This window comes from Cotesia typhae, unplaced genomic scaffold (genome assembly GCF_013202065.1).
Source record: "Cotesia typhae breed Kobodo isofemale line unplaced genomic scaffold, CoteBio_Ctyphae scaffold_13, whole genome shotgun sequence".
In the NCBI taxonomy this organism is placed as follows: domain Eukaryota; kingdom Metazoa; phylum Arthropoda; class Insecta; order Hymenoptera; family Braconidae; genus Cotesia; species Cotesia typhae.
In genome coordinates, this window is record NW_027423774.1 from 19308321 (window position 1) to 19327660 (window position 19340).

The 19340-nt window shown below is 29.7% G+C and overlaps 2 protein-coding genes across 2 annotated transcripts; one reads left to right on the forward strand and one right to left on the reverse strand.

Annotated features, from left to right (window-relative positions):
- Positions 1-6999: 6999 nt before the first annotated feature.
- LOC141535202 (uncharacterized) lies at positions 7000-16587 on the forward strand. The gene is given in 25 exon segments (XM_074255034.1): positions 7000-7286; positions 7539-7698; positions 7771-7836; positions 8244-8363; positions 8572-8726; positions 9108-9248; positions 9376-9484; positions 9767-9876; positions 10655-10838; positions 10960-11046; positions 11328-11506; positions 11582-11765; positions 12588-12784; positions 12879-13038; positions 13158-13223; positions 13448-13567; positions 13671-13825; positions 13899-14039; positions 14094-14202; positions 14264-14373; positions 14789-14972; positions 15038-15124; positions 15180-15358; positions 15818-16004; positions 16084-16587. Coding segments are annotated over 25 exon segments (3417 nt in total). The 5' UTR covers positions 7000-7101; the 3' UTR covers positions 16126-16587.
- Positions 16588-16937: 350 nt separating this feature from the next.
- On the reverse strand, positions 16938-19273 carry Rcd-1 (Required for cell differentiation 1). The gene is made up of 3 exons (XM_074253288.1): positions 18613-19273; positions 18108-18502; positions 16938-17913 (listed from the first exon to the last, which is right to left on the reverse strand). Exons 1-3 carry the CDS (start codon positions 18937-18939, stop codon positions 17706-17708), a joined length of 930 nt encoding a protein of 309 aa, XP_074109389.1. The 5' UTR covers positions 18940-19273; the 3' UTR covers positions 16938-17705.
- Between the last annotated feature and the right edge of the window lie 67 nt (positions 19274-19340).

Genomic DNA, 19340 nt, shown 5'->3' on the forward strand with positions numbered 1-19340 from the left:
TAAAATTAAATTCTCGTGAAATTGAAAATAAAAAGACAGTATAACGAGATGGAAATCCGGTGTTTTTTTTATTCCTATAACAACTTATTTCTCTTTCTTATACACTTTATATTATTTCTCGTTTGTTGTGGAAAATTCTTTGACATCTAAACTTAAACAGCTGGAAGTACACTTGTATAAAAGCTCATTGTTATTGAAAAAAAAATTTACGAAAAGAATAAAAAAGCTAAAATCTTCTCGAAATTAAAAATCTTTAAAAACTATTTTCACGTTTTTATTCCCCTATTATTAGTTTCATTATAAATAACAAATTACCAGAAAAGCATCCGCTTGAAATCCTCTTACAAGAATCTGCAATGATTTTTCGTTTTTCGACGTTTAACTTTATCCGGTCTGAAATATTCATCGAGCTATATCTCACCGGAATTTTTCATTTATATATATATTTCCGGCCAGTTCGATGAATAAAAATTCCTTGAATGTAAATGAATGATTTATTAATAGCAGAAAAATATTTTTGTTTATAAAAAAATTCCCGGCGGGGCTGTAACGTTAGAAAATTTTAATCATGTCGAAAATAATGATTTATTGGTTCAAACTATTGAAATTTGGAGGCAGTATTTTTGAATTTATAGTCCATATGGTACTCCAAGTGTTCCTAACCGATAAATCCGGTTTGAATGGTACCCAGGTAACCACTGCTACAGACAAACTTTTAATTAGCCTTCTATGATCCTATTCATGAGATTAAACCGCGTAAAATATTTTGAATACAAAAAACTAATTCCAATTCGGAGAGTTAACTTTTTTTTTATCGCTTAATGAACAAATTTAATTAGCTTTTTGAAGTTATATTTACATTCTTTGTCAAAATTTAATCTTTGAAGTGGTGTAAATTTCCAATTTAAAAAGTTGCGATAAAAACTGTGTGTGAGAAGTTTGAAATCAGAATTCCGCCAAATATTGAATATACAAGTGAAAAAAAAAATGATATTTATAATCTAAATTTTTTTAATATTAATTTTTACCGTGAATAATAATTATTAACAATTAAAAAGTAAACTCAGCAATTAAGTCAAAAGTTTTGAACGAAAAATATAAATAATTAAAATATTAAGTAGAAAGATTTAAGTAATTTATAATTTATGATAATTTCCGTAGAAAATGATTAAAACAGTAAAGAGCTTTACTCAATTTACAAACTCTTTCTTAATGTAAACTAAAGTTTTGTGAATTTTATATATTAAGCGTTATATATTAAGAGATAACATAAATAATAAAAATACAAATATAGTTGGTTGGCGGAGTCTCGAGCGAGAGGAAACATATGAAGACTGACGAAGCGAAAGTTGGATCGATATGTAGTTTACGAACTGCACCAGAATGTTAAGATAATACCTCGCGATATGCAAGGCCGTGTCACACTCAGGGTCTTTCTCATCCGGTGTTTTCCAGCTCATCTTCGTCTTTTCAGCGAACTCTAACTCAACTCTAACTCGTACCTCCGGTTCCCGTGTAGTAGTATTAGGGTGTGTCAAGATAATTCGCTCCTGATGGCACTCGAGATTAGAGGGATCATTGACGTAAACGAGATAGATCCGAGGATGGATATCTACACCCACCTCCACACCCATACACCGTCGTCGAGCCTCGAGTCCCGCGTGATATGTCGCTAGTCGTTTTGGCACGGAAACCTACGCCTACAACTACTACTGCGACCTATACTAACTTTCCGACCAAGATCTGATCTATATCACAAACGAGCCGAATTGCAAGCTCACTTTATCTTACTTTTTACTTTTTTCATCTATCTTACTCTCTCTGGTTACCTCCTATTCTCTTCTCCAGGCTTAGGGGTCGCCTCTTTTTTATTATCATAGTTGTATTGATAGTTTTACTGCTACTTAAAAGTAATAGCTCTTTAAAACTTGAATTATGTCTCCCAGATGTATATATTGTATCTTATCAAATTTTATATGCTTCGCTTCGAACAATTTTGATATTTTAATTTATATTTATGAGTATACAACTATTAAATTTTTAAAAGTGACAATAATAATAATAACTAGCAACCTGCAGTCACTATGCGGTTGCCGAGATTTACGAATTATGAATAAGAAAGCTTTGGCTTAATGATTTTTTCATATTTATAACTCTACCCATAGCTTGGGGACTTTTTAAATAAATTTGAAAAATAATAGTGCTATCACAGGATCAATTACAAATAATTTGATGAACAAATGTGACGAAAAAAATTTATAGAACCAAAAAATTATTAAAAACTCTTCCAAAAACCTTACATAAAAAAATTGACTACTGAAAAATATATAAAACTAAAAGGCACTAATTCTTATCAAGACCTTTTTGATAATAAATTTCTCTTAGTCTCTTAATTATGTAGATTAATTTTTGACATATAACCACATTGATGTGGACAAAACAAAATAAATAAATAAACAAATTTTGTTTATCGCTAAATTTTAATCTATTTATAACTACTTCGAAAACTTATCATAATAAATAAACTGTTTTAGAAAAGCATATGAAACTTTGAAAAAGCACAGCTTCAGGCCAAGACTTTTCCAACGATACTAAATTTAACTATCAAAACCTATTTTATCATATAAATACACTGGCCACAAAATTTCGCTTATTCTATTAATAATAATAAATAATTTTTTTTTTTATAAAAAAAATTGATTTTAATTTCGGGAAGTTAAAAACAGCTACTTGATATTCCAAAAATGGAAAGATATCAATAACTCGGTGATGTCGCTTGTCTCATGTCAGAAGTCTTTCGCTTCGGGGCGAGGCCCTTCAGCTGTTGCTAGACGATAGCAATAATAATAATTGTTGTATACTTATTATAATATGAGGAGGAGTCTAAGGAAGATAGGAGGAAGTAACAAGTGATTATACAATGTCACCGCACCCTGTCAAACGCATCCATCATCCGTATAATGTCAATTATTCAAATTAGCTTGAAAAATAATCGAAAAGAGGGGATAAAAAAGGGGTTGAGATAACGGTAAACTTTTTTTACAGGATAAAAAATTTTAACTAAAATTAATTTGACAGAAAATTTCTCAGCAATAAGCCGAATCTATCCACTCTGGAAGATTTAAGTTAATAAACCTCATAAGAATTTCATTAACTCTTGAGAACTTTTCTTTATGTTAGTCTTTGGCTCTTTTCGATCTCAATAATCTAATTTTTGTGGGGGTTAATTAGATTCAAATTTCTTTTTATGGTTACAGTTAAATAGAATTTTAGATCAATACAAAATAATTATTTTTTTGAGTTAATAAAATTTTATTCTCTACTCAACAATTGAATTTTTCTGTAAAATAAAAATTGTCATAAAAACAATGAGTTTAAAAAACTGAAATCAATTTCTCGCGTGACCGGCGAGAGTGCTGCAATTTATTAGATAAAGAAATTTGAATAAATTTTTGAAAATAATAAATTCAAAATATTTAAAACTATTACTAAAATTCGATATTCATAGGGTGTAAAATATTCAATAGTTTATAAATCTCGAGGACTGAAATATTGAAAATTAAAAAACGATGCGACATATACTCGCTTTACGATTATAAAAAATGGTAAAAAAGGTTAACAGTGCACAATGCGTTCTCGTTGTGGATTATGAATGAATCGATGTCACAGAATTGCTGACAAGTCATACAGCACTGCCGTAAGCTAGATACATATATTGAACAATGGAACACGTAATATTTTGATATTCCTTCTTTGTACAATGTATATGAACTCTTTACTTGGAGAGCTACGAATTTTTTGAACCCACCAGCGTTTTATGCTTTTTAATATTTCATTTCTATCCTCTACTTTTTTTTTTTTTTATTTTAATAATATGTACTCTCAAAAATAAATATCTGGAATTTCCATTAACTACACATAAGTATTATATTTTCTTTATTTATTTTTTTTTTTTTAGTTATTTATAATAGTTTTTAACCTCGTTGCCAAGCCGGTCTATTAAGTAACACAGGGAAATGCACTCTCCTGGAAATTATATTTTCCCCGAAACTTTGATAATAATATATACCGGGAAAAATTTACGTAAATATAAGATCGAAAAATCTGAGAAAATAAAGTACGATAAGCCGTAAAATGAGAAAAAAATACAATAACCCAAGAATCCACACTGCACGGGAAACTTTTTTCATGTTCTGTGACAAAAAATAAGTTTGCGAAATTAAATTTTGTCTCGGAAAATTTTTTTCCCAAACGCAAGACTTGAGATCCATTCGCGTATGTCTTTATTTTATTTATGCTCGATATTTACTTTCCAGAATGTCTCAGCACAGAAATATGAAAAATTCACAAATAGGCTATTTTATTTCAAGAGTCAAAGTTCATGACATATGATGAACCACAAAACATTATTGCTTGGGTTAAAAAATTTTAAATTCAATTCTTCAGTGTATCCATGCGTGTAAACGAAAGGATATATTATATAGAAGATGGTTGTATATATTGATATATAATCAGAGTCGGTTTAAGTAGTATAAAACCTCTTTCGTCAGACCACTTAATTTTCCGATAATTTAATAAACTGGTCTTTTATTTTCTCTGCTAAAACATTTACACAAATAATTTTGTTATCAGAGAAGTTTATGGTCTGTTTAGTACCATTAGAAATTCAAATTAAAATTTAATATGTAAATATTTGTATCTTTAATTTTTATGCTTTATTTTTTTAACGATATATTCAAAAATAAATAACTTTTAAATATAAAACTTGAAAGTTATTAATTTTAAGAAATCAAGTTTTTATCAGTTTTCCACAGATGATCTAGCGAGATGTTTCAGGAATATCCTGCAGGGTCAGGTATTTAACATATTTTTTCCCTTCACGGTGTAGAAAATTTCATTAAAAAAAGCTTCTTGTTAATTTATCATGCACGTTATTTTAATGACAAAGAGTCAAAGATGAGGATTTTAATCAGCCTACTTTTATTTACATTTTTGTCTCATTTTTTACATAAAACTTTTGGAAGCATATTTCTGTGCAGAGGATGAATTCCGCGTGGTTTTGGCTTTACACTGGTGCGGGCTTTATATTTGACCCAAGATTGCGGTAGCTGAGTATATTCTGTCCGTAACAGCCTTGAGTGCTGAATGAGAAGACAGAAGGCAAGAAAGTTTAGTCGCTGTTAAGATATATACTTTGCATTTTCGTTTGTTATACATTCCTCTTCTATCCTATCTACTTCAACTTGTATGAACATTTTTTTTTCTCAACTTTGATTTTATTTTATTTTATTTTTTTTTTTACTTTATTCTATTTTGTTTTGCTTTTTGTATTTCATCTAGACTTACTTCGGAAGGAACTTTAAACCGGCTTTGTATTTCGAACGAGTGAGATTATAGTTGTGAAAAGTGGCAAATGCTGCTCTCTATACATTATTTCAGTATTTAATGCATTTATTTATCTCATAAATAATTCACTCAAAGAGCACCGAATAGCAGACCGGTGTAAATATTAAATTATAAATTTTTACATAAAAATAATTTTATTCTGTTCTATTCTATTTTATTTTATATTTTTTTTTATTTACCGAAAGCAAAATGCGAAACACATCAAATCAGGTGTTTATTCTTCATACATACGTTTTTTTTCCAATTATTTTATTTGAATGTGTTTTTTTCAAGCCAGTCGTTCTACAACAGTTTTTTTACTCCAATCAGCGATCTAGTTGATATTCGTTTGAGTCATTCATGCGTTACGTACTGAAGCAACTCAATGAAAAATAAAGAGAAAACCGATGCAACATTTCGAATAAAAATCATTAAATTTAATTTAAATTAAAATAATCTCCGAGAATTGTTTTTATTTCTCAATATGGGCTTGAAATATTTTTATGCATCAACCATTTATCTCCCGTTAATTAATTTAATTTTTAGAATTGTCAATAAACATCTGAGAATTTATTTAATTTTCTTAAAGATTAAAAATCCATTTATTTTTCTAATTTTTTATCAATATCAATTATAAAAATTAAAAGTCCGATAAATTACTGAAGGCTAATGTCGGAAAATTTAAAAATATCTTTGTTAGAAAATTTCCTTTAAGGTTTGAACTTTAAAAAAATCAATTTTTCAAGAATTTTAAACCAAAATGCCTTTTTAAGAAACCCAAATTCAACAAAATTGAGATTACTTGCAGCGAAGTAAAGTTTGAAGATAATTACAATAATGAGTAATTGAAAATAATGGAGAGTACGGAATATTAAACAATTAATCGAGTGATGGCATGTTCAATCACTATTATCATGTGCATCGCCGACGATGCATTTCTCCAGTGTGGTCGTTCGTTATCGGCAATAGGGTGTTATTGTTTGCTTGGAAGTTGGTGTCAGTGTGGTGAGTGTAGCAGTGGCTATCGTGTGTATTTGCCTCGTGGAACGCGGTGGAATCCGATTAGGCCACCCAGCAACGTTCGGTGTCTCTAAATGGTGAATGTACTTGCATCGCTATTAGTTTACTCTCGCTTCCACTTCTTGCTATTGTGCCTAGCGCATCAGAATTTCCAATTTGTTTGATTGCATTAACTTGCATAAGCACAATCATGTCGAGAGACATTTTTACAACTACGCACCGGAGAATGCTTTTGCAGGAATATTGAATAATAAATAATTTAATAATTGCTTCATCTGAAGCATTCTGAAGCTACCGATCACCAATTGTGGATTGTTAATTCACTGACAATTATTTAGATGTCTTGTAATGATAAGTCATAATTAATAAATTCACAACTAAACGTACACCAGTGAATACTCTTAACATTGGATATGGAATGAAAGAGAGGAGAAGAAAGAGACTCGTATGGGCAATTATTCAATAATCTGTTGCGGTGGATCTGTGCACAGGCACACAAGTAGCATAATCTGCTCGACCCGGTTCGTGACCAGTGTAGTGTAGCCGTTTCGTTTAGTTGCTCGAGATGTCTACATTGAGTAATAAGAGTGCTTGTCAATTGTCAATCTAATCGCAACACAATCTCGAACTATATACACCAATATATTCGCTTGAAGCGAGAAATAAATAAGTGATTGGGTTTTTTCCACCTTAACAATGGATGAAAAACGGACGTTTGATTTAATAGATTGTGTTGTTTTTGCACTCATGTTAGGAGTTTCTGCATTTGTTGGTGTTTATCATGCTTACAAAGCACGTAGCAATCCTGACGCTGTAAGAGAGTACCTGATAGGCGGCCAAAAAATGTCTATTTTCCCTATCAGTATGTCTTTAATCGCTAGGTAAATATTTTTTTATTGATTCCAGGGATATAATTGTTATTTTGATGAATAATTTTATTTTTAAAGCTGAATTTTAACTTTTGGTAATTATATAAAAATTTTTAATAAAAAAATTAAGACATTTTTGGATTTTAAAAATTCTTAAATTAAATTTTTTTATTTAAAAATTTTTTTTTTAATTTGTAAATTTGGCAAAGTCTTACTCTTGTAAAATTATCTAATTTTTAATTGCCTAATATGTTAAAATTGTAGTTACATATCAGGAATCGCTCTACTAGGTCTACCAGCAGAAATGTACGTCTACGGAACACAATACTGGTCGGTGATAATCGCAGACGCGTTTGTTTCCCTGACAATGGCGATAATTTACTTACCAGTTTTCTACGGTCTGCAAATCACATCGTCTTATGAGGTTTTCTCAAAATTTAACTTGAATTTCCACAAAAAAAAAATAAATATGCAGTACTAATAAAAAAATTTTCAGTACTTGGAACTGCGATTCAACAACTACGTCCGTCTCCTAGGCTCAATAATATTCATAATAAAAATGGTAAGAAAATAATTGTTAAAAACTATTTTTCAACCAAACTTAAAGTACACAAAATAAAGTTTAGAAAAAATACGAGCGATTAAAATTAAAGGGTGTTTAAAATGTCAAATTCAAATGTCACATTTATCTTCATAACAACAGCCCTCGCATCCGTGTAAAAATGAGGTCAACGTACAAAATCACTAGCCTCGATCCACCGTCCGTCAAGATCATTGTCGTACGCGGATAGGATCATCCTGAGTAATTGACTAAGTAGAGCTAGAACGTCGCTAAATTAAAAGAATGCGTGAGAGTAAAACAATCATTGAAACAAACAGACTTCTCTCAATTCTTCTCTCTCATTCTTGATACCATCTGACATTAAATAAGTGCGTTGATTCGAAAATAATTGGGATTTGCAATTACAGCTGCTTTACATACCGCTAGTAGTCTACGTCCCGGCGCTAGCGTTCAATCAAGTCACTGGAATAAATGTTCACGTAGTCGCGCCGCTTGTCTGCGCTGTTTGTATCTTTTACACGACACTGGTGAGTTATTTCGATTTATACTATAAACTTTAATATACATTTCGTATTTATAGATTATCATCATCTATGTAGATATATTACTACTAGATCCACGGAAGTAACCAGTCAATTCATTAACAAACGTCACATTCATCATTAATCTCGACATATATATGTTTACAATTTATCATTTGCGCCAATATATTTATATATTATTTTATTTCTTCAGGGTGGATTGAAGGCTGTCGTTTGGACGGATACTATTCAAACAGTTGTTATGTTTGGCGGAGTTATTATCGTCGCTGTTCTTGGGACAATAAGAGTTGGCGGGTTCGCAGAAGTTTGGAGAAGAAACTTCATTACCGGAAGAATCGAGTTCTTTAAGTAATTATCGATTTTTGTTGAGACACATTTATTTCCGTTAGCTGTTTGTTAGAATAAGAAGAAATTTTTTTAATTTAATGAGACGTTACTGTCTCGGTGTCTGAAATACCGATACCGTACTTTTAGTTTTAGTTTTAGTTTTAGGTTTACTTTTGCTTTTATTTTTTCACATCCCTAACAATTTAAGACGGCTAAATGAGTAAGACGTTGCCCAAGGATTTTATCGAGAGCTTACGGCTGTCGATAAGTATTGATAATTATTGTCCCGAAGTTTTTTTTTTTTTTTTTTTTTAACTACTTTTCTTTTTGAAAAACTAAAATTTTTTTTAAGTAGTTTTCAGAAAATAATAATAATAAATTAAAATTGAAATTTAATTCCAGTATGGACCCAAACCCGACTGTGAGACATACTTTTTGGACTGTAGTTGTTGGAAACTACTTGAACTGGCTCGCCACTTGCTCAGTCAACCAGGCTATGGTTCAACGTTGTCTCGCGATGCCAACTTTGAAGAAATCCAATATGTCAGTTCCTTTATATTAAAAACTTTTCTTTTAGTAGCAAACTTTACCACTAACTATTCATTAAAGCCTCATAAAATAAAACAGAATAAAATAAAATATTACAATATTAATTTTTTAATTTCTTTAGCACCATCATGATAATGGCCGTCGGGATAATAACTATTGTCTCATTGAGCTGCTACACGGGGATCCTTATTTACGCGGCTTTCTACGACTGCGACCCGGTCATCACCAAAGTAAGTAGTGAAATTTAATTAAAAAAATATAAAACTAAAAAATAATAAAGAGGACTTTTTTAATCCATGTAACTTTTGATTGAAAACGATTGATATTTTTTTTCCATCGTCAGCATTCAATTCACGCTATTCATTTCCATAGCATTGAATTTCAATTGAATTTTATTGATTTTTTATCTAATCTTCTTCACTAGCATTAAGCTACTTTTTTTTATTTTTGTAAATAAAACTCGGATCTTTGGAAATTAGAGAAAATTGATTAACTATTTACTTTGTTTGCAGCAAATTAATAAAGCAGACCAGTTGCTGCCATTTTATGTAATGGAAATAGCCCAGTCAATTCCAGGATTACCGGGACTTTTTGTCTCTGGCGTATTCAGCGCAGCTTTAAGGTATATTACCTCGCATAAATACACTTTAGCTATTTATTACGTCCACTATATAATGATAAGCCTTAATAACTATGCATTATCCCGATAAATTGCCCTCTACACTAATAGCAATGCCTTTTTTTTATACTTAATTACAAAACATTATTCTATTATTTACTCATTAAGCTTAACAGTTTTCCAATATTCTATTAACATCAACATTTTCATAAAATTCAATTATTTTCGATTTTATTAATGGAAAAAAAAAGATTAAAATTCGGAAAATTATTTAATCAGATTTAAAATGATTGAAGATAAATTAATTTTTTAATTATTGGAAAAATTTTCACTTCAATAACTTCCCGAGTTTTTTTTAACGTCAATTATCTTATTTTTCTGCGGCGATTTATTTCCGGATAATTAAATCACAGAAAGGTCGCTGGTAAAAATGGGCATAATTCGGTTAGAAATTGTAGGATACTGTTGATGGTAGTCCACCCGAAACCTTGAGCTTTCGAAGGCAACCAACGGATTAGTGCTGTAATTTGTTCCTCGAGAACTCGGAAGTAAAAAAAGTCAACGATTTTTATTCTTTTTAATCAGTAACTTGGAGAAAATTCTGACGTTTAAATAACTAAAAGAATCTTGGACTTATTTTATTTTTTTTCGGTGCGACTTAAACTAGAGTTTCAAGATTTGTTTTTTTAATAAAAAAAAACTCCCATCAATTTTTTAAATCAATTAATTACATACTTGAAAATATTTTATAAAAAAAAAAATATGTCATTGTTAATATTAGCACCATGTCGACGGGATTAAACTCAATGTCTGGCGTCATTTATGAGGATATGATTAAACCACTGATGAAGAAGCCTTTGTCCCAGGTGGCTGCCAGTCGGGTTATGAAGTTCATGGTTATATTCATTGGGATTATCTGTGTAGCTTTAGTATTTCTGGCTGAGAAACTCAGCAGTTTAATTCAGGTATATTTTACGAATTATATTTTTGTTTAAATAAATAATATTTGTAATATAAATTTATTTAATGTAAAATTTTCATATCTTCAATAATAATTGCCGTTAATAATGAAAATATTAATTTCAGGCGGGAAAAAGTTTATCCGGAATAACCGCAGGACCGTTGCTCGGAATTTTTACCCTGGGGATGTTTTTTCCCTGTGCAAATTCAACGGTAATGTATATTCCACACGAGTAAACATATATAAATTAAAACTAAAATTACAAATGAATAATGCAATGTCTTTGGTCGATATCCTCTCTATTCTAGCGCTCGAATAAATCAAATTAAAACGTGATTAAACACTTAAGCTCGCTTTAATCGATAATGATTTATCTGATACAAAGAGAGTGAAGTAACTTTAAAAATAAATAAAAGTAAAGTAAAATAAATTTCCTTCCTATCCGAGGGAATTTGAATTTGATTGAAATGTAAATTGGTAATTTCTGAAACAGGGCGCGCTAGTCGGAGCTTTAGTTAGTCTACATTTTGTAGCTTGGATCTCGTTAGGTACTCAAGCAGCACTTTCGAATGGTATTATTAAGATTCCGAAAAAACTGGTCTCCGTTGAAGGATGCTCGGAAATTTTACAAGCCGCTGCTGCTAATGCAACATTAATTAAGGACACTATTAAGTAAAGTACACCCTTTTTTTTTAATTACCAACATTCTTTTTCTTCTCGTTATTATTTATTATTATTACTTTACAGCCAGGCGCCTTTTTTTCTCTACCAAATGTCGTATCTTTGGTACACGTGGGTTGGTTTTCTCACGGCTATCATTATTGGATTATTTGTCTCCTGGCTTACTGGTCCTAATAAATATAAAAGCGAAGACAAGAAACTCTACACCCCAGTCATACACTGTCTCTTGCCTTCGAGATCAAAGAAAACGGTAAATAAATAAATAAATTAAATTAAATTTAATTAAATCAATCGCTAGATATAAATATCTTAATAAGTTTCCATAAAAAATTAAATCACCATTTTTTTTTGCTTACAGAACGCAATTAACCTTGAAGCGACGTCAGTTAGTTAATAAAAAATTTATATAAATTTAAATATAGAGCAATTTAAATTACTTTTTGTTGAATTTTTAACTCTGCCATGATTCGAAGGTCGATCGTCAAAGAACAAGCTGTATATAATTAAGACACCGAGAGATGTAATGGAAACTGTGGTGATAATACACGTACAGAGGTACAGAGTAGTTTTAGTACAGAGAGCAACTAAACGAAAAGTTTCTTCAATTCCCTCGTCCTATGTATATCTTTTACATTCAACACTGGAGATACATAAACCCGAGTATATTCACGCTGTACTATGTAATCTCCGGTCAAATGAAAATATGATGCCAGTAAATGTGCTAAGCTGTAAGTACCGTATGTCACAGTACCGCAAAATGGAAATTAGTTTCTGTAAAAGGAAAAAGTATTAATAAAAGACCGAAATATTAAATTTATTTTTTTAAATTCACAAATTCGTGAGTTGAAATAAAAATTATAAATTATCATAATTATTATTTAATGCGACGAATAATAATTTCAAAGAGTAAAGTTGAATTGTTAGTTACATTAGGCAATTATTCAATTGTGCTTAACACGAGCTGATGAATTTCATTTATATTCTCGAGTTGGCACTGCACGGTTAGTTGTACTCTTTCATTTTCATTTTTATTATTGTATTGTTATTTTAATCCGGGTATTGAAATCTCGGAAAAATGGATCCAGAGCTCGATAAAGTTACATTCACTTTTATTGATTACTGTGTATTCGGTTCAATGCTCGGAATATCCGCGGTCGTTGGTGTGTATCACGCATACAGAGGCCGCGAAAATCCGGATGCTGTCAAGGAGTATCTCGCTGGCGGACTGAAAATGTCCGTTTTTCCCGTCAGTATGTCTCTGATTGCCAGGTAAATTTCGAGATAACTGATTTATTTTTATTTATATTTATATTTCTTATCGCTCTTCCCGCTCGGATTTAAACTTTTTTAACTGTATGCTAAGTTGGGTATCCGGTACGTCGCTACTGGGATTCACCGAAGAGATATACGTTTTCGGAACCCAGATATTGACAGCACTCATACCAGAAGTTCTAGTTTGTTTAACTTCGATATTTGCTTTTTTGCCGGTTTTTTATCGACTGGAGGTCTCCTCTTCGTATGAGGTATAGTAAATAAAATACCAATTTATTAATATAATGTATGTGTTATTTTTAGTTATGAATAATAAACAGAATGAAAGAACATCAGGGAATTGATACGAATAAAGTTTTTATTTTTTTAGTATTTGGAACTTCGATTCAATCGTTATGTCAAAGTTTTGGGCTCTTCAATTTTTATTATTGATATGGTATAAAATTTATTATTATTATTAAATCTAAAATTAGTTGATTTCTTAAAGTTTAGAATGTTTAACTTTCAATTCAAAATTCTGGATCAAATATTGAAGATACAAAAAAATGATATGAAATTTTTTAATACACGGAAATTTTTACTGTTTGAAACTAAAAATTAACCGGAATCCAAGTGAGTTTTACAGTCTACTTTTAATAACTTTTAAATTTATTATTGTAGTTTTTGTTAATACCAATAATAATGTACGTTCCAACAATATCCCTTCACCAAGTGACTGGAATAAATTTCAACATTCTAACAACAGTCGTGTACTTTGTTTGTATTTTCTACACGACGTTAGTAAGTATGAACAGTAAACAGACGAAAAAAAAAGGGTGAAATTTAAATAAACCATTACTCAGTAGCGATTGCAGAGGTGACAATGAGAAATTGTTTGTTTCAGGGTGGATTGAAAGCGGTCGTTTGGACAGACACTATTCAAACCCTTGTAATGTATTGTGGTACTATAACTATATGTATTGTCGGAACTTATCAGGTCGGCGGAGTCGCTAAAGTATGGAAAAGAAACGACGAGTCAGGGAGAATTGAATTTTTTAAGTAATTTAATCACTTTATCCTAGTGAATAAAAAATATTTGACATCAATAAATATATAATATTTTTTTCGGTAGTATGAACTTTGACCCGACGATAAGACACACTTTTTGGTCAACTGTATTTGGGAGCTATTTCCATGCACTCTCGGAGAGCGCCGTCAGTCAAATAACTGTTCAAAGATATCTCGCGATCTCTGATATAAAAAAATCTAGAGTGTAAGTTTTTTTAAAAATGTACCATCGATTTATTAATTAAAAGCTTAATTATAGAACGATAATGATCATGTCAATTGGAATAGTATGTGTCGACTTGATTACATTTTACTTGGGATTAATGATTTATGCAGCATTTTACGACTGTGACCCAGTAACGACCCAAGTTAGTGTTCAATATCAAATTATCTAAGTACTTTATGTTAAAAATACATTTTTTCAATTAGCAAATCCATAAAGCAGATCAGTTATTGCCGCTATTTGTGATGAAAATAAGTAAATCAATTTCAGGATTACCGGGGATATTTATTGCAAGTATTTTTAGCGCAGCTTTAAGGTAATTATTTTTATATAATTTTGTACACTTTAATTCAATTTTATTGAATTAATTAATGATAATAACTGAGAAAAATGCATAACTAGTTTAATAATTGTTTAAAATAAATTTAATAAGAAAAAAGCGTTTTATCCGCAATTGCCGTACCCGCTAATCGAGCGGCATGTCAACAAAGGGATTTTCCACAATTTAAAAAATTACACTTGTAATAACATTCACTGTAAAAAGTAAACTTTAATAACAATGTAGTTTTGTTTACAAACATTAAAGCGCTTTGCCTCAAACACGAGCTACGCTAATTACAATTAAAAAAAGCGGAGCTAAATAAAATATATTGTCGGTAGCAAACTGGAAATTTTATAAAAAAAAAAATGTATCAGAAGGTTTGATGAAACTAAAGTAATATTTTTTGCAGTACAATGTCTACGGGATTAAATTGTATGTCTGGATTAGTTTACGAAGATATTATTAAGCCATGGATAAAAAAACCATTGTCGCCGGTAGCTGCTACTCGACTCATAAGATTGTTGGCCGTTATCATCGGCGTTATATGCACGGGATTGGTATTTCTTGTGGAAAAACTACAAAGTATTTTTCAAGTAATTTTAAAAATTAAATTATTTTTTAATTACCCTTAAAGATTATTAAATTTTTTTTTTTTCAGACTACGAGAAGTTGGACGGCGATAACTAGAGGTCCAATATTGTGAATTTTCACACTAGGAATGTTTTTTCCCAACGCGAATTCAATCGTGAGTAAAACTCTAATGAGTTAGACCGTGAAATTAATTGATAAAATAATTAAAGGGTGTATTGACGGGTGCAGTGACAAGTATGAGTATCGTCGCATGGATATCGTTTAATTCTCAAGCGTTGATATCCAGCGGGGTAATTAATTTTCCGAAAAAACAGGTATCTATTGAAGGGTGTCCAGAAGATTTATTGCATAATATCGTTAATACTTCCGTTGTTAATAACTCATCAAGGTAAATTAATTAATTATTTTGTTTTTTTTATACTTTAAATTGTGCTTTTGATTTTTTTTAAATAATGCGAATTATTGTGATTGATAATTGGAAAAATTTCCGGTAATTAAGAATCATTAATTAAAACATTACCCTCATTTAGAATTAAATCAATAACTTGGCAGAGTAAATTTTTACGTTACGCACTAAGTCTTAGAGAATACGTCTCAACAAATTTTTTCTCGGCAGCGTAGAAATTTCCTGATAAATATTTTCACTCAAGCACTTTGAATCTGCGAAAATCGGCAAAACTTTCGAAAATATCTGAATTTTGGCATAATAATAATAATAATAAAATACTTTTTCAAATAAACAAAAATCGCAATAAATATTTAAATCAAAAAATACTGAGTTTAAAATTCTTCACAGGTGATATTAAATTCCAAAGTGTTTTATTTAGAACAAATATAAATCTTTCAGCTTGGAACCTTTTATTTTGTACCGAATTTCGTATCTCTCGTACACATTCATAGGATTTTTGTCGACCATTATCGTTGGAGTGATTGTTTCAGGATTTACGGGAGGAAATAAAACTAAATATAAGGATAAAAAATTGTATACACCGATAGTACATTGGCTATTGTTTCGAAACAAACCCTCAAAGCCGGTATTTATTAATCAGTTATAAATTTTCATCACATATTAAAATTACACTTATTTTATTTTGTTGTTTATTATAATTTCAGAATGACAGAGAACTCGATACTATGAAAGATATTGATGCATAGCCATTATTTTCGTATCTTATATAATTAAATACTAAAATATTAAATTTAAAAAGTATATTAAAAATAAAATTGTCCAATAGCTGTACACAAATATAAGTATTTGTTCTTACTTAATAATTAAAAATATATCAATTACATATACTATTTAATTATTGAAAACAGTTGTTTTATAACAAGTTACAGTCACATTTGAGAATATCAAAATATACTATTATTAATAATCGTCAGATATCAACTGATCAGTTAATAATTTATAATTAATTTCAATTTATATAAGACTAAATAATTGAGGCAGTGAGCAAACGCTAATTTTATTATACAGCAGACGCTTTAAATAACTTGATTAAGAATTTAAAATAACTCATTGTTTTTATTAACTGTTGATTTATTATTTAAATGTATGTTTCTTTTATTTCAGTTTAAATATAACTCAATTAACTCTGAAATTAAATATTTATTTATCTACTGGGAATATATTTTATACCGAAAAATTATTTTAACATTTTTATTTTATTCTTAGATTAAAAAACATATTTTATAATGAGTAAAAATTTTTTTAAAATACAATTTAAGTTTTTTATCAACAGTTTTATAAACACAATGGGAGATTGATCATTTATTTTCTAAGAAGCTTAATAATTATCATTACTCGTTAGTAAACTCAATACTTATTTTTAAAAATTACTGTTAAGATTTTTTTTTTACTTTATACAGGAAATAAAACAAAAATCTAAAATACTTTCCTTAAAAAAGTCTTCTAAATTAAATTTACTTTTGCAAGACTCAACGCCAAGCATTAAAGTGTTTTATATATATATTTTTTTAAAAGTTTTATATAATTATATTTTATACATTATGAATGAACATTTAAATCTACCGGCACAATAAACCGATACCTAAATTTTCACAATTATTAATTATAATATAGATAATTAATGCAATTTAAAAAAACTAAGTGAAGCAATAATTATAAATAAACAAATGTTTCAATAAAATTTATTTACACATTTTATTTGAATAGAAAACGTTGCATTTATTATATTGTAGTAACCACTTAACAATTTCTCAGTAAGCCATACCACACATGCAATTTATTTTTATTTACATTATAAGTTATCCGAGTTATAAATTTCAATGCATGATACAACTTACAGACAAGCTCAATAAGTAAAATAAACTGAATATGTGTACTTCCGAAAAAAAAATATTTAAAAAAAAATAATAAATATAAAATCAAACGAGCATAATTTATAATTTTAAGTAAATACGAATATCTTTTTTTATATTCAATTCAACAGAGCTTTTCATTTAATAAACCGGTGTATTTAATATCTTACATTCAGTATTTTGTATTAAAAACTCTATTCACTCGTTTCTATTTATCAAATTCAATGTAATAAAAAATTTTAAAAGTACTTTAAGCTATTTTTTTTTCTACATATTTAGTCACTCACAATTCAAGCCCTTCAATAAATTTTATAATAAAAACTATCTTCTACCGTACTTATGCTTAAATTACTAATTATCAGTATTTTTTTTTTTTTTACTTATTGATTTATTTACCAATTCTTTCGTAATATCTAAGACGTAAGCGGCGACATACCAATTGTCCTAGGATCAGGCTGTCCAGGTTGAGTCGGACCAGTTTGTGGAGTAATTGGTCCTGTTTCTAAATTTTTTAGCAATTGGTTCAACCAGTGTTTCGTTGATTTGTCTTCTTGCAGGCAAGTTGCGAATGTGTTATCGCGTAATTGGTCTGGTAAACATTGACGCAGTGCTAAAAGCGCTCTAAAAAAATTTTTAACAAATAAATAATTATTTTAAATAAAAATCAAAGTAGCAGATATTTTAAAATTAGAAAAATTATTTAAATAACTTAAATGTAATTTATTTCAATACTATTATATTTTTTAAAATAATTATTTCACCTGATCCTCAACAAAATAAAGTATCTAGTTAAAGAATAAAAGTATTATTATTACCTAGGATTATCGGAAAGTCTTAAATAACATCTAACAACATGCTTAAGTAATCTCGCAGAAGGATCTTTAGCCAAAGATAAGACCATCTTTCCGAGAATCATAGCGACGTGGCTGAATCTGTCGTAAGTTTGACAAATGTACGACAAGCCGCTGTCATCAAGTAAAATTTTTTGTAAAATAAAAGTCGCTACGGTTTTACTGAGCTCTGATCCACTTTCCATTATTCTCAAGCAGAGAGGAATTATTTCAGTGGTCAGAAGAAATGTAATTACTTCCTGCTCGTCAGTTTTAACCAGTGCTCCAATTACACCCAAGCTAGTCAGTCGTAAATACTCAAACGGACGTGTCTTGCTGACTGTGTGTAAGAATGGGTATAAAAATAGCGGTACATGAGCCTAGAAGATAAAATAAATAATAATAATTAATTTTATAAAAAATTTAATTTTTAAAAAATTAAGTACAAATTAATATTTATAATAATAATAATAATAAATATTGTAATTACTTGTAAAAATGCAGAACGTGTTTCTGGATGACTGGCAACACACTGTAACAATGCCAACGCATTACAAACCCGATTGCTCTGATGAGCAGTAAGCGTTGCCGGATTTATTGCCGGATAAATGTTTATTATTTCTTGCAATAAAGAGGCTGCTGTACCGAAAGAATGCCAGAGCATAGGCGCTAAGTCCGGTACTACTTCGCGTTTCTTACTCAATTCAAGCAAGGCATTTTGCCGAGTCTCTGGATTAGACAGTTCAATTATCCATGTGTAAACTTTTTCTCTATCAACACTCGTCTGCATAGCTGCTGGGCTTTGCTGTGAGCTCATCACTTTTTACAGTAATTATTATTAAGTAATTTGTTACTTAATTAACAAAGTAACTAATTGATGTTGTAACACTTTTTATTGATAATTTTTAATAAAATAATATTATTGTCGCACAGTGTTTCCAAGCTGAATTTAATTACATTCTCAGTTATCATAACCTTGAAATGTCGGTATTATTTATAAAATCACGTAAATTCGGTGGTTTACTTTATTGAATAACGCTTATATTCACTCAACAGAGACAACAAGACGACTATTATTATTTTAAAGTCGGGTTATAAATATAAGAGTTATAAGATGGGATAATTTGTTTAATTTTAATTCACTATTGAGGAGATGATCAGCGAAAGTTTTTCCGAGTCTCTCTCTGCTCTCAAGCTGAGTTTCTGGGTTACCGACAG